The 13,772-nt window shown below is 42.4% G+C and overlaps 1 protein-coding gene across 5 annotated transcripts; it reads left to right on the top strand.

Moving 5' to 3' along the window:
- Window positions 1-436: 436 nt before the first annotated feature.
- tox4b (TOX high mobility group box family member 4 b) lies at window positions 437-12,858 on the top strand. 5 transcript variants are annotated; one of them, XM_071459263.1, is made up of 10 exons: window positions 437-575; window positions 3,638-3,706; window positions 4,076-4,126; window positions 5,920-6,207; window positions 6,301-6,561; window positions 7,512-7,832; window positions 8,674-8,754; window positions 9,663-10,322; window positions 10,399-10,553; window positions 11,418-12,858. In XM_071459263.1, the coding sequence occupies exons 1-10, from the start codon at window positions 570-572 to the stop codon at window positions 11,473-11,475; spliced, it is 1,950 nt and encodes a 649-aa protein (XP_071315364.1). In that variant the 5' UTR covers window positions 437-569; the 3' UTR covers window positions 11,476-12,858. The 5 variants fall into 5 exon arrangements, with proteins under 5 accessions (XP_071315364.1, XP_071315365.1, XP_071315366.1 ...); XM_071459261.1 differs by lacking the exon at window positions 437-575 and adding an exon at window positions 2,671-3,421; XM_071459264.1 differs by lacking the exon at window positions 4,076-4,126.
- The last annotated feature ends 914 nt before the right edge of the window (window positions 12,859-13,772 follow it).

Below are 13,772 nucleotides of genomic sequence, written 5' to 3'. Positions count from 1 at the left end.
GTAATTTGGTAGAATTAATGATCAAGATGCTTCAATTCACTCACCTGTTGCTAGAGAGGTGCCTCTTTGTCAACACAAGTTAGAAATAAATAAATAATTTAAGTCTTAACAGGTAAGGTACTTTCTTGAACTGAAGACACTCTTTTACATACGCCATATTTACACACTGAGAGGCTAGCCAACCTCATGAAGCCAAGGAAAATGTACATGCCCCGCATCATTGGCTTAATGATGGCTTGAAAAAAAAAAAAAAAATGAAATGCCAATTTCAAGTCCATACAAAGTTATGCAATAATGATTAAAAAAACAAAACAAAAATACAGCAATGCATGCAGCAAATTCATAAACTACAGATTAAAACAAATGGTCACAAAGTGAAGAAAACTGCCGATTAAAAGCTGCCTTTTATTTTGGAAGTCATTTATTTGCGTGATGACGTCACTTCCACCTGTACGTACAATTCGGGAAGCCGGTGCCATGTTGTGATATTTGAGGAAATCAATTCTGGGCGAAGTTCACTCACAAAAAGTGGGATAAAAACAAAACATTAATCAGGTTTCGGGGTGAGCATGGAGGTAAGAGTAGTTGGCATTAGACACTTTTGACTAAATAAAAGAATCACCTTTGTCTTCGTATGTGATGATCAACTACAACACGATCTTTGGTTGTCACAAACCTTTATTACCCCATTTCTAAAATATATTCATTCAGCTTTATCTCAGTTATTCTCCCCTTTAGAGACAGCTGATCCTACACATCTGGGATTTGGTTGTTAATTCAATATTAATATTCCGGTGTAAAGTGTTTAAAGCTGCTACCCGGAACTGAAACAACTTGCTGAATATCTGGCTAAAAATTGTAAATTTAATTGTTATATTTGTTCATTCAAGTCTTTCTAATTTTTACTAACTGCATTTCAGACGTGAAGATGTTTGTAAAAGCTGCAATAACCAACTATAAGTATCTCTGTGGTCGAGGAGCTAATGACAAGCGACTTCCTGTCATAGCTGTCACAATAAAAGCAATAGTCACAGAACCTATTATTGGCATAAATAAATAAAATGTCACCCAATATTTATTTTTTCTAAATATAAACCCATAATCAAACACGTTTTACTTGTGTCCCTTTAATTTGGGTGTTAAGAAGTTGTATACTAAGTTCAAAAAGACACAATTTAATTGCAAAAAAATATTGTACAATCGATTAATAATGAAGGCAATAATAAATACCAATTCTGAACAAAACAAAACAAAACAAAAAAGAAACAAGTGATTATGAACACTCGATTGTAATACATTTATTTAGATTTAGTAATTTGACTGCAAACCTTTTTATGGAATTTGAGCATTTAAATAAAATACCAACTAAAGTGTGTTATTATCTAATGTTTTATCCCAGTTTTGCACAGGAGCCTTGTGACAAAATGTAGTTATATTTTACTTCATAGTACTACTATAGTGTATTCCTAAATTTGTATGTATTAATCCAAATTACCTCCTCCTCCCTGGGTAAACAATAAATCTGCAATGTGTACTATAACAGATAATAGTGGATTACAAAACATTTAGGTCTACATAATTTGATTGTAGCTTTTTTTTGCCTTAGTTTATATTGTTTATTATTTATTTTGTTTATATTGTGCAGATTTATTGTGCAGTTGTGTTTTATCAAATTGTTTTAGTTTTTCTGTACATCAAATAATGAACACACAGAAAACCTCAGGTTGGGTCATATTATTCCATCGTAGGTGATCCTAGACTACTGGTTGCTTGTTGAGTGTCTTGGGAAATAATGAAACTGCTGTGAGCAGTGGGGGTCAGTACAGGGGCCCAACAACACATTTTTGCCCCAGTGCCCACTAGGCATGTGAGGATTATGAGACAATGGGCCCCTGGGCACAGATAAGTTAAATGTCGCCCACACCTCCAACACAGGAGCAAGACCGCCACACTAAAAGTTGTTGTCATTTCCTGTCTGTTGCAGTTGTTGCACATCTTTTGTAGTAATTTTTTTAGCATGTATGGTCATCTTCAGTCTAGTTTTGGTCATGTCGTGCCTCTATGTGTCATGGGTTGTGGGTGTTTGCAGTCTCTGTGGGTATTCAGAGTCTCTTTGAAGGTGTTTTGTGTGTCTTTGTAGAGATTTTGATTCTGTTTATACATTTTATACATTTTTTATGCATTTTGCGGTCATTTTGTGTCTCCTTGTAGTCGTTACATTCACTTTGTGGTCATTCTCACTGTCTTTAGGGGCGTTTGTGTCTCTTTTTAGTCATTTTATATTTCTTTGCAGTTGTTTTGAGCCTCTTTGTGGTCACTTTGTCTCTTTATAGTCAAGGTATAGCATATTTTTGTAGTTGCTGTATTGACTTTGCAAGCAGAGATATGTCTCTTTAAACTGAGGCTCCAGTGAAATGGACCCCTGGCCACTTGGGCCCCTGGGTCTGTGCCTTTTAGGCCCTTTTGGTAATCCATCCATGCCTTTAGGAGGATAATCAAGCTATGGTGCGGGCAGTAAATATTTTTTGATGTTTTTGCATCTGAATAATCAACTCAAAAAAGTTAGCCTAGCGGTTTTATTTTGAAACTTGCATCGCTCGACATCCGGCGATGGCCCCGTCCAGCTTGACTACTTTAATCCCGGCCCCGATCCGTCACTCGGGATCCACTGAGCAGCCTGGCCCGGGCCAACACGAAGCACAGACAGGGAGGGAGGGAGGGAGTAAAGTGGGGGGGGGGTTGGTCCGTCTTCCGTCGCTGTCAGACACCTTGAAGCGGCGGCTGTCGTTACTCAGACCTCCGGAGCGGCCGCATTTCCTCCGAGGTGTCTCCCCGCTTCCGAGTGAGGCGTTCGGGGACCGGCAGACAGTGGGGCGCCGGGCCGCTGGCTGCTGGAGGAGTACCGCAGCCTTGCGTCAAAGCCAGCTAAAGCTAAACCGTGATAGGACAAGTCAGCAGGAAAGACGGGGGACAGCCACGTTTCCTCGGTAGCTTAGCCAGCCAGCGGACAGGTTATTTTTGGCACGGTTGCTGGACGCACACATGCTTCGCCTCGGCGGCGGGAGCTAGCTCAACATCTGTGCGGGATTTTAGCTCGGTAGCATCGACGCGGTGTCCGGGCTCGGTACCACACACGGAGAAACCGCACGATTTCAAGCCGGAGCAGAGCTAGGAAATCTCGGTTAATTGCGTAACATCTTGTTGGATTTAAGAGAGGTCGTGGTCGTGGTGGTGGTGGTGGTCGTGGTCGTGGTCGTGGTGGTGGTGGTGGTGGGGGGCTCCCATAGCTAACACATGAGGCCCAGCTGAAAAGATGGACCTGAATTTTTACTCGGATTTGACGGACGGTACCGGGCAGCACGACGGTGATCCGGAGTTCTTGGACCCGCAGTCTTTCAATGGCTTTGACTCTGACAACAAGGTGACTCTCCCTCATGAATGGGGCTGTGTTGTGTGGCTCTAATTGAAAGCTGCCACTGAACGCATCACAGTGTGCAGATGTTACCTGTTTGAGCTTGATGAGCACGGTGGTTGTTGTTGTTGTTGTTGTTGTTGTTGTTTTTGTTGGTTTTGGACAATAAGGGTGGGAAACAGTAGAGTAACCCTTTTCCTAACTTGTACAACCTGAATGTTTCAGTTCCCTGGAGGCAGTGACAACTACCTGACAATTTCAGGGTCCAGCCATCCCTTCCTGTCCTCCTCAGAGGTAGGCCTTTACACCTTCAACTATGTGGCATTCAATGTCTTGTTTATAGAAATGGAGCCCCCTCCTGTGGACATATGCTTTGGCTTAAAATCAGTGATGATAATGAAACTGCAGCCACGTAACTCCCAGTTTTGAAGCATAAATTTGGCAGCATACTGTGTTTTTGTTTACTGCCATCAAATTGATTCTTTTTTTTTTTTACCATTCATAAATAATTTTTGCAATGTGTAAGCCATTTAAAAAAAAAGATCCTTTTGCATGATTTGATTTAACATCAGCACCGTGAGTTAATATACAGCCATAAATGAGAAATAAGACATTTGTGATCCACTTCAACATGCACTTAACTGACATACTCACATTTTTTAGTGCGCCACTAAACCCATTGACCTCTTCAACCTCGCTGGATCTGCTGGTGGAGTATGAACTGTTTATCAATACTTTAATTTTTTCACACACCTGCTGAATGAAGTCAGACGTCTTTCTAGTGAAGTTGTCGGGAGCGCTTTACTTCCTGGCTCCTGTATTTTCCAGTTAATTTTTTACCAGAAACACTCCTCATAACCCCCCCCCCCAAAAAAAATTAATCTGGTATTTAGCTGCTAATCGCTAGAATATTTCCAGGAAATTTGGTCGGAATTATAAGGGACATTAATGCCAAACTATGAAGCCCTTTCTTGGAAATGTGCTAGGAGCTAAATTCCAGCTAATTTTAAGGACAAATTCAAAAGATGGGATGATGGAGAGGATCTCACTGTGAAGCGGCTGCAGGCACACGGTGAACACGGCGGCGTTAGATTTGAGGCTGACCTGTTGCATGGTAGAAGTTTCTCTGTAAATCTTCCATTGCTGTTCTGTCACGAGAATAGACAGAAGTGGATCAGAAAATTACAGAAATGTAAGTGTCAAGTAAAACTGAATCCAGCTGCATGAGAAGACTAGGGCGCATTTTAACGCATGGTTTTAACCAGTCTAAATCTGCAGGGGAGGATGTGTTGTAATCACCCTTTTGCACATTGTGCATCTGTGAGTAACGTTGTGCTTTGACTGTTTTAGGCTTAAGGCTGTTTTTTCTTTCTTTTTTTTTTTTTTGGGTGCATGAACTGGGGCCTGTATCATAAAAGCAATTACAGCTTGGTCTGGCTTTCTTTGCACTTGTCTTGCTTCACCGAGTCTCCAGTGATCCTGGATAATCGTTGTCACGCAGACGGCCATCGACTGGATCGCTTACCTCAGCGTTTTCCTACCTGACTGTGAGCCCGTCCGTGTGAAAGAGTCCCTGCTTAGCATCAGAACCACCACTAGAGTGCTTCATGTGACATGGTTGCCACTTACCTGCACTTTCTAATGCAATCAAATGCAGGAAAGTCTATTTTTATGATGCCTATTGTGATCAGTTTTTGTCGAGAATCATTGAGGTGCTTAGAGCTGCGGAGGTTAGTCGATTAATTGGTTAGTTGATCGACAGGAAATTAATCAGCAACTGTTTTCATAATCAAATCAGTGTTTTAATCAGTTTTTAAGCAGAAGTGTTGTAAAGTTGCTGGTTCTAGCCTCTGAAATGTTAAGATTTTATGTTTTTTTTTGTTTGTTCATGTTGTCATACATGGTAGTTAATGAAATATCTTTAGGTTTTGGACTGATGGACAAAATGATGTCATCTTGGGACGAGGGAAATCATTCATGGCTTTTTTTTGCTCTTTTTTGACAATTCTGTGTTTTAGCATTGAAGTCATAGTTACTGTTGCACTGGACTCTATTCAGAGCTGTTTCTAATACAGGTTAATGTAGGAATATGACTCAAGTTTTCTGATGATCTGATTGGTCAGTTGGACATCGACAGGTTCTCAAACATCAGCCGGCTTTATGACGCCAGAAAGTCTGAGTAAAACCCAAAGATAGCTGCTCGGCCCACCAGTGTGGCTCTATGCTAGAGGCCCCTGAACACTGAAAGTGATTTCCCCCTCCTGACACATTTTTCAGTATTAGGAATCTTAAATCTCATAAAGCAAGTCTTTTCATGAACTTAAATTCAAACTGGAAAACTTTTTCTGTGACTGACATTATTCCTCCCCCAACCTTCTTGTGGCTTTCTCACTTTCCTTTCCTCACAAACTTGTTTTCTCTTGTCCTCTCCCACCCTTGCCGTTCCTTCCATTCTTTCTTTTAACTTCTTTCACTGTCTCTTTCCGCCGCTCGTTTCTCCTCTGCAGACCTTCCACACCCCGAGCCTCGGCGATGAGGAGTTTGAGATCCCTCCCATCTCGTTGGACCCGGACTCGGCCCTCACCGTGTCAGATGTGGTGTCCCATTTCGGGGAGCTGTCGGACACTGGCCCCTCTGACAGCGTGGTGGTGCCCGGGAGCGCCGTGGTGGAAGGGGACGACCCCTCTTTCGCCTCCACTTTCGTAAACGCCCCCTCGCAGGGGCTGGAGCACCTGAGTCTGGGGGTCATGAACCAGTCAGGAGGGAGCACTCTGCTGGGGTCGTCACTGGGAATGGTGAGGACAACAGGACGTTTTGACTGTCTCAACATTAAACACCAGTTAACTTCACTCACCCTCTCTGCCCCTGTCTTCTCTCCCTCCCCCCAGGATCTCGGCCATCCCATCGGCTCTCAGTTCAGCAGCTCGTCTCCAGTGACCATCGATGTCCCGCTGGGCGACATGAGCCAGGGCTTGCTGGGGTCCAGCCAGCTGACCACCATCGACCAGTCGGAGCTCAGTGCTCAGCTGGGGCTCGGACTGGGAGGTGGCAACATATTGCAACGCCCCCAGTCGCCTGAACACCCTCTGTCGGCCACGGCGTCGCCCACCAGCTCGCTCCAGGACGATGACATGGATGATTTTAGAAGGGTGAGTCTTTTTATTTATTTATTTTTATCGTCTTCTTACCAGAAACCATTTGGTCCTGCCAGAGCTTGAACTTGCAGGCTATTTCCCGCGAAACATTCAGGTGTTTTTTTTTTTTTTTGCTCCTCTCTCTGGTTTGAAGTGGGCGGGGCTCTGTCAGGTATTTCCAGACTTCAGTCAGAAAATAACAATGTGACTCATATTCTGCCTAACAGTTGTTTGTTTGATTGGTGCAGTTGCCTGGGGGACGCCGCTATCAACAAATCTGATCAAACTGCTCCCACACAGTCCTAGTGAAGCAGCGCGGTTGATGCAGATGAAGTTTTCCATTGTCAAACTCATGAACGTCAAGCAAGAGAGTTTGTTATGAGTTTATATTTGATGTTTATACTTTTATATTTGAGAAATATTTAAGATTTGAAACTTTTCAGTTGTTTTAAATCTGCATTAATTTGTCTGTCCACTCGGGGGCGGTGGAAACAAGTTGTAGCGTGGAGACATTGACACGTCGCGGTGAACTAGCAAATAGTTGCTTATTTACTCATCCCACAGTTATGGAATAATATGTAATAAGTCCAATATTTACTCTCTTTTATGTTATCAATCACACTCTTTTTCTCTCAGTCAAACCTGAGCGCACAGACATGATAGAAATGTTTTTAGATTCGATGTGAGTTAAAAGAATAGCATTAACCTTTTGAATTCCAGGTTCATTTTGGGTCCTTTTTGTGGACTTTCTCTGGATGTACGACTTTACTAACCCTAACCCAACATTAAGAAAAACAAGACAATAAAACTGGACAAACCTTAAGTGATAATTGCTCAAAATATTAATATAGAACGGTTTAAGGTTAATAAACTATTTCACTACATTGTAGTGTTCCTTGTCACACACGCAGGATTGAAAAAGGATTCTAATGTTATCGTAATCATTCTCGTCCCCTTATATTTAGAGCGTCTTGGTCGAATCTCCGGTCTCTCTGGCCGTCTCCACCGGAGTCATCTCCCTCGACCCCTCGCTGTCCGAGTCCCCGCTCTCCGCCCCGACCTCCAGCGTCTCTCCGGCCGTTGGACGGAAAGGAGGAGCGGGAGGAGGGAAGAAGGGGAAGAGGAAGAAAGACCCCAACGAGCCTCAGAAACCTGTGTCGGCCTACGCGTTGTTCTTCAGGGACACACAGGCAGCTATTAAGGGACAAAATCCCAACGCCACGTTTGGAGAGGTTTCGAAGATAGTGGCCTCCATGTGGGACAGTCTGGGGGAGGAGCAGAAACAGGTAAGAGGGGAACAGATTTGTAGAGAAATAGATATTTAAAGTGTGTGTAGAGTCTAATCATGGCTCCATCAGCTCATCTTCTTAGATGGTGGTCTGGTCAAACGCTTAATGTGACTCAGACAGACTGAGAAAATATGACACAGTGGCTGTTATGACGGATTCTGGACATTGGTGCTGTTTCGTCTGTGGAAGTAAATGTCATGGAAGGAAATATGTCCTTCAAAGTAAAAGACTGATCGGTCAGCTGTTTGAAAGCAGACATGGGCTCAATAATGTGTGCTGAGATTTAGATACAACACTAACGTCGGTGCAGTGAAAATCAAAGCTGAGCAAACTCGTGGTGAGAGCACTCTACTTGTAGGGGCCTCGTGTGTCCTCGCGTCCGGCACCAGAACTAGATTAGAGAAGCACAAACAGCAGCCACTCTGTCCAGCGATCCTGTCCATGTAATGATAAACATGTGAGGCCGACGTAAAGACGCTCCATTATGGGAATAAAGTCATGTGACGCAGCTGTAGGGCAGTAGTGATGTGGCAGGGATAAGTTCATTGGTGGAAAGACTGTTACCAGCAGATAAAGGAGTCTTTGTGATACAAAACATAAGGTTACTCTATATCTGAGTGGGTTTCCCTTTGTTATTCAGTCTCGTACTCTGCAGAGACGAACTCGCATCTTTTTTTTTTTTTTTTTTGTGAATGAAGGATCTTAAAACTTGGACCCTCTCCTCTCCTTTTCCCGCCGCAGTGACAATACGTAAAATTCCACCACGGGCTCAATAACGTGGTGAGATTTAAATATAATATTAATGTCGATGTATAATTTTCTAATGTTTTGTTGTCAGGTTTACAAGAGGAAAAACGAAGCGGCGAAGAAGGATTACTTGAAAGCACTGGCAGAGTACAGAGCCAGCCAGACCTCTCAGGTGAGCGTTTTCTGATTCTCAGTATTGACTCTTCCACAGCGAAAAAAATCCTCCATTTGCAAAAGTTGACAGCTGTGAGGACACCTACGGGCAATTTAGAGGCACCAGTTAACCTAATGTGTGCGTCTTTGGACTGTGGGAGGAAGCCGGAGTTTTTATTAATTTATACTTTATTTAATCTCCTTTACAAGTGAGACAAAACATAAATTCAGATATGTATTCACGCAAACAAGCAGACATGTTTATATAAAGAACAATCAGAGTTTATCTTTAAATATATTGAAGTATACATGTCAGATACATAACCAGGTAGACAACAAGAGGAGAAATCATAAGTGTGAGTTAGAAAAGAGATTTTACAAAACAGTTACACCACAAATCAGCAAGTTTGAGTCTGTTGTGTTAACAAATGGGGCGTGATATCTGAAGACTGTCCAACCAAAACTGGTATTTACTGCTGGAATATGTAAAGTCAGTCAGTCCTGAGAAGGTGTATTCAAGGTAGAACGTCTTGGGCACAGGAGTGATGATAAATAAGGTGGTGACTTCTGCACTGTTGGGTGTTTTAATGTGTCAATAATCTTTTTTTTTTAAGTTATTTTTTTGGCATTTTGTGCCTTAATTAGACAGGATAATGCAGAGTGACAGGAAATGAGGGTCGGCCCGTGTATTAATAATCTGAATCAGGTAGTGGTAACTGTAGCCTTCAGATAAATGTAGTGGACTAAAAAGTGCAATATTTGCCTCTGAAATGTAGCAGAGAAGAAGTATAACAATATAAACTGGAAATACTGACGTCAAGTGTCTCAAGCTTTTAACAGTACAGTCATTTTTCTGTGTTCAGATGAAGCGTTCTAACACGTTCTCTTCCTGTGTGTCTTCATTTGGTCGGAACATCCCCTCCTCAGGCCTCCATTGAAGTCATGGACACTTCCCCGTCACCTCCACCTCCACCTCCGGCCCCAGCTCCCACGGCCACAGCCACGCCTGCTGCCACCACCCCAGCCACCCGCGTCACCAGGTCCCAACATTACAACCCCGAGGAGAACACCATCACCAACATCTGCACCTCCAACATCATCCTGGACCTGCCCCAGGTCACCACGCGCTCCCGCACCGGCGCCATCAAACCCCAACCTCCACCTGCCACCGCTGCCCCGAACCCCCCCACTGTCACCAAGATCATCATCAAACAGACGCAGCTGCCCTCCGGTGGCGTGTCAGTCACGGCGACGCCCGCCTCCTCGCCGCGGCAGCCGCCTCCACTGCAGCAGATGCAGAGCACCCCGCCTCCGCCCCGGCTGCAGCAGATGGTGCACGCCCAGGCTCCTCCACCTCTGCAGGCCAAACCACGAGGCGGAGGCGCAGCTGCTGCCACAGCGCCTCCTCCGCTGCAGATAAAGGTGGTCCCGTCATCGCGCCAGTCGGATTCAAGTACGCCGATAATTGTGACGTCGGCTGGTGAAACGCCTACGTCAGGGTCCTCCTCCTCCGCTCTGACGGTGGAGGTGGGACAGTCGGCTGCCGTGGTGACGGGAGGAGAGGAGGTGGCGGAGGCAGAAGAAGGGGTAAGCTCAGCAAAATAGGGAGAAACCTCACGTGTAAACGTCGGCGTTTGTCTCATTGTCTTGTTTTACCTCTCAGATGGAGGTGGAGGTGAATGTTGCCCCCGGCCCGAGTGTGACCCCCACCTCCAGTCCAAACATCTGTGTGCGTGCCGGCTGCACCAACCCCGCCGTGGAGAGCAAAGACTGGGATAAGGAGTACTGTAGCAACGAGTGTGTCGCCACACACTGCAGGTATGTTTACTTCACGGGTCGGAGGAAGAGCTGGATCAACTGTGACATTTCAACACTCATTCCTTTTCTTACCACTCTCACGTCTGTACGTAATGAAGCTACAGCCAGCAGTTAATTAGCTTAGCTTAGCTTAGCATAGAGACTGGAAACTGGAAATCAAAGGCAAAACATTTACATTACATTCAGTCATTTGGCAGATGCTTTTATCCAAAGTAACTTACAAGTGAAGGACATCAGTAAAGCTTCAGTGCAGTAGGAGACCTCCAGTAAGTATTAAGTGCTTCATCTGTTTGATAAGTGCAGGACGTTTATATAAGGAAGTTATACACGTTAAGGTTTTCAGGACGAGATGAGTTTTTAAGAGATTCTCGAAGACAGAAGATGCTCTGATAGAATTCAGTAGCTCGTTCCACCATGAGGGAACCACAGATGAGAACAGTCTGGACTGAGATTACCTCGTGTGCAGGGATGGCGATGCCAGGTGACGTTCCCTGGAGGAACGCAGCGGCCGAGAAGGAGCTGAATGATTTAGTTCAAGTAGACGTGCAGGCCCAGAGATAATAATATCATCTTACAGCACCTCAGACAGATACGAGGGCTTTTGTCTTTTCTAGCTTTCAGCAAGAAAGAGAAGGAGAACATTTCCTTAAATGTCAAACTGCTTCTTTAAAGGCCTCTAATAAGCTGTTAGCAGCTGTCTAGAAGTTGACAAGAGAAACTGTTGCTCACAACGTCACAAGGCCGAAAATGTGAGGTTTTGATCGTGTGGGGAAGAAGTGCAGATATTGAACCTTGCGTACAGTAAGACATGTTCGAAATGGAGAGTGAAAGTAAACAATTTCCTTCATCTCTTCTCCTCCGCAGAGACGTGTTCATGGCGTGGTGTGCAATCCGAGGGCAGAACTCCACCACCGTCACATAGGGAAGGGTTACATCTGCCAGAGGAGTGCTACACGGGGAGAAAAGGACAAAAGACAACACGTGAAATGCAAATGAACAGAGGATTGAATGAGTGAATGAATGAATGGATGGATAATAGCCAGATTGGGCTCAGGTACCGGCACATAATGGTTTGTTTGGTCATGTCAGGTGGGCAGACGGTCGAAAGGAGAGTATTCAAAAGCGCTATCATATACTTTCCTGTGGCTCTCTCATCCTGCACAAATGGCTCTCAAGCAGAAAAAAAAAAAAAATTCATGCATACTGCAGTGAGAATGACGACTCGTGAACTACATGAATGGATTTATAATAATGCAGAAGAAAACAGAAGAAGAAACGACAGACTTGGTTCTGCTGCTCCAGACTTTCCTATCAATCATTATTGTGAATTTAAAATATGGACATGATAAAAACAAACAAACAAACAAACAAATAGACCATTTTATATGTAATCATGGTGTTTTTAATTATTTTGGAAAGAAAAAATGAGCAGGAAGCAAATCATAAACTTGCAGGTGTCTTCAGTTCATTTAATTCATTTCAAACACTCAACTTTCAAATGTGTATGCGCTTCCCTTTACTGTTACACTGAGGATTGACCAATGTGAATGAGAGGTGATTTTTTTTTTTTTTTTTTTTTTTTTTTTGTCGAGTTGTTCATCTGTGAGCTGTGGGTGCTTCGACGTTGACGGGCCAGTGACTACTTTGGAGATTTAAACGACCAACAAGAGGGCAAAGCACAAACAGTCTTAAAGCTAAATTGGAGTAATACTAGAGGTTAAAATGTTTGCAAGAAGCCATTCTGAGACGAGGTGGAATTGAACCTGCCAACAGCCAAATTCTGTTTGTCACCTTTAAAAGCCACTTTGGTGGGGGGGGGGCCTACCATAACTCAAAGAATTTTACTCAAAACTTTGAAAACCGGTGCTAAGATTCAGGAAAAGAAAGAAATAGCTCTGACGTTCTATGTTCTCGTCTCCTGCTGAAATACCTGGCTACATAAGAGCTTTTTAGACATGTGGTGCATCTTCTGTTTTATGAGGAACATTTGTGGTGAAAATTAGTTTGAGGGAAAAAAAACAAAAAAACAAAAATACAATATTGGAATGAAATGAACACACCAGCTCTGACAACACTATTTACTGTAAGAGGAAAGGGAATACAGTACAAAAGCTTTAATTTTTAACGTGACAGTATTTCATTTAAGGAATTGCTTTCAGGGCAGTTAAATAATCAAAGAAGGGACGGTTACTCTCAAAAAAAACTGTTCCCAGTTAGATGAAATGATGCAGTGATGGGTCTGGTTTATTGTAGATATCCCATGTTTTTAACGGTGAAATAAAAATATTTTATGTTTTAATATACATTTGGTGATGCACATTTTGAGACACCTGAGGTGGCATTTATTTAATTTTACAGGTGATACCTTGATTTCTTTTTCTTTTTTTTTGTGTGTGTGTTTGTTTTAGAACATTTTTTAAAATAAATTTTTTCTTTGAATTTGTTTAGAAGACTAAATGGAATAAGCCATCTGTTTTGCCATTGACTATTAGATTTTTGTATTCTTTAATTACGTAAACATAAACGGGTACAAATTACACAGTGCGACATTCATGAGAAAATTGAAGGTTCAAGGTTGGGAGGGGGTGTTTACATAAAGAACTAAAAAATGATATCCTTTTCTTTTAACAGAAAAGCAGTTTGAGTCAATGTAGTGTTTGGCCTCTTTTGTGAAACCAATTAGACTTTTTACCTGTAAATTTACAAGTGATGGAAAGTAGTCCATGAACAATCTCTTATACTTTTACATTACTTGAGCATTTCCGTTTTCTTTACTTCTACTACTCAGAGAAGTATTTTAATTAATGCTCCACTACATTTATCCAATAGTTTCAGTTACTTTGTAGATTAACTTCTTATTTACTGCATACACTGCACAAATCTTCATTTAATTAAGTGTGTAATTCAGTTATTGAGCCATGAAAGTCTTTTTTCTTAAAACAAGTACAAATATTAATACTTTTACTTTTGATACTTTTATATTTTGATATTAAAGTAAAACTTATGCAATACTTTAATTTAAGGGTTTAAATACTTTATGAATTAGAAATTACGATTAGAAATATACAGTTGGGAATTCATAATTATGTTATATTATAGGGGCTAAATAGTATTAAAAATAATATATAATGTTCAACAATGTGGCTGTTGATAAAAACACAAATATTTTTCCCAAAAGTTATAAAAAGGCTCAGGCTGCAGTTTGTATCGCGAGATTTA

Source organism: Trachinotus anak, unplaced genomic scaffold (genome assembly GCF_046630095.1).
Source record: "Trachinotus anak isolate AG129_WGS33_773 ecotype Australia unplaced genomic scaffold, CSIRO_AGI_Tana_v1 ptg000023l, whole genome shotgun sequence".
Classification (NCBI taxonomy): Eukaryota; Metazoa; Chordata; class Actinopteri; order Carangiformes; family Carangidae; genus Trachinotus; species Trachinotus anak.
The sequence above is the reverse complement of the archived record's forward strand: the minus strand, read 5'-3'. Positions and strand labels throughout refer to the sequence as shown.

What these genes read in the sequence shown, in the direction of transcription:
- tox4b (XM_071459261.1), top strand. Translation starts at nt 3,314, where the DNA reads ATGGACCTGAATTTTTACTCGGATTTGACGGACGGTACCGGGCAGCAC. An exon ending in CCTTCCTGTCCTCCTCAGAG is followed by an intron (nt 3,707 to 4,075) that starts GTAGGCCTTTAC and finishes CACATTTTTTAG; the next exon opens with TGCGCCACTAAACCCATTGA. An exon ending in TGGCGGAGGCAGAAGAAGGG is followed by an intron (nt 10,323 to 10,398) that starts GTAAGCTCAGCA and finishes TTTACCTCTCAG; the next exon opens with ATGGAGGTGGAGGTGAATGT.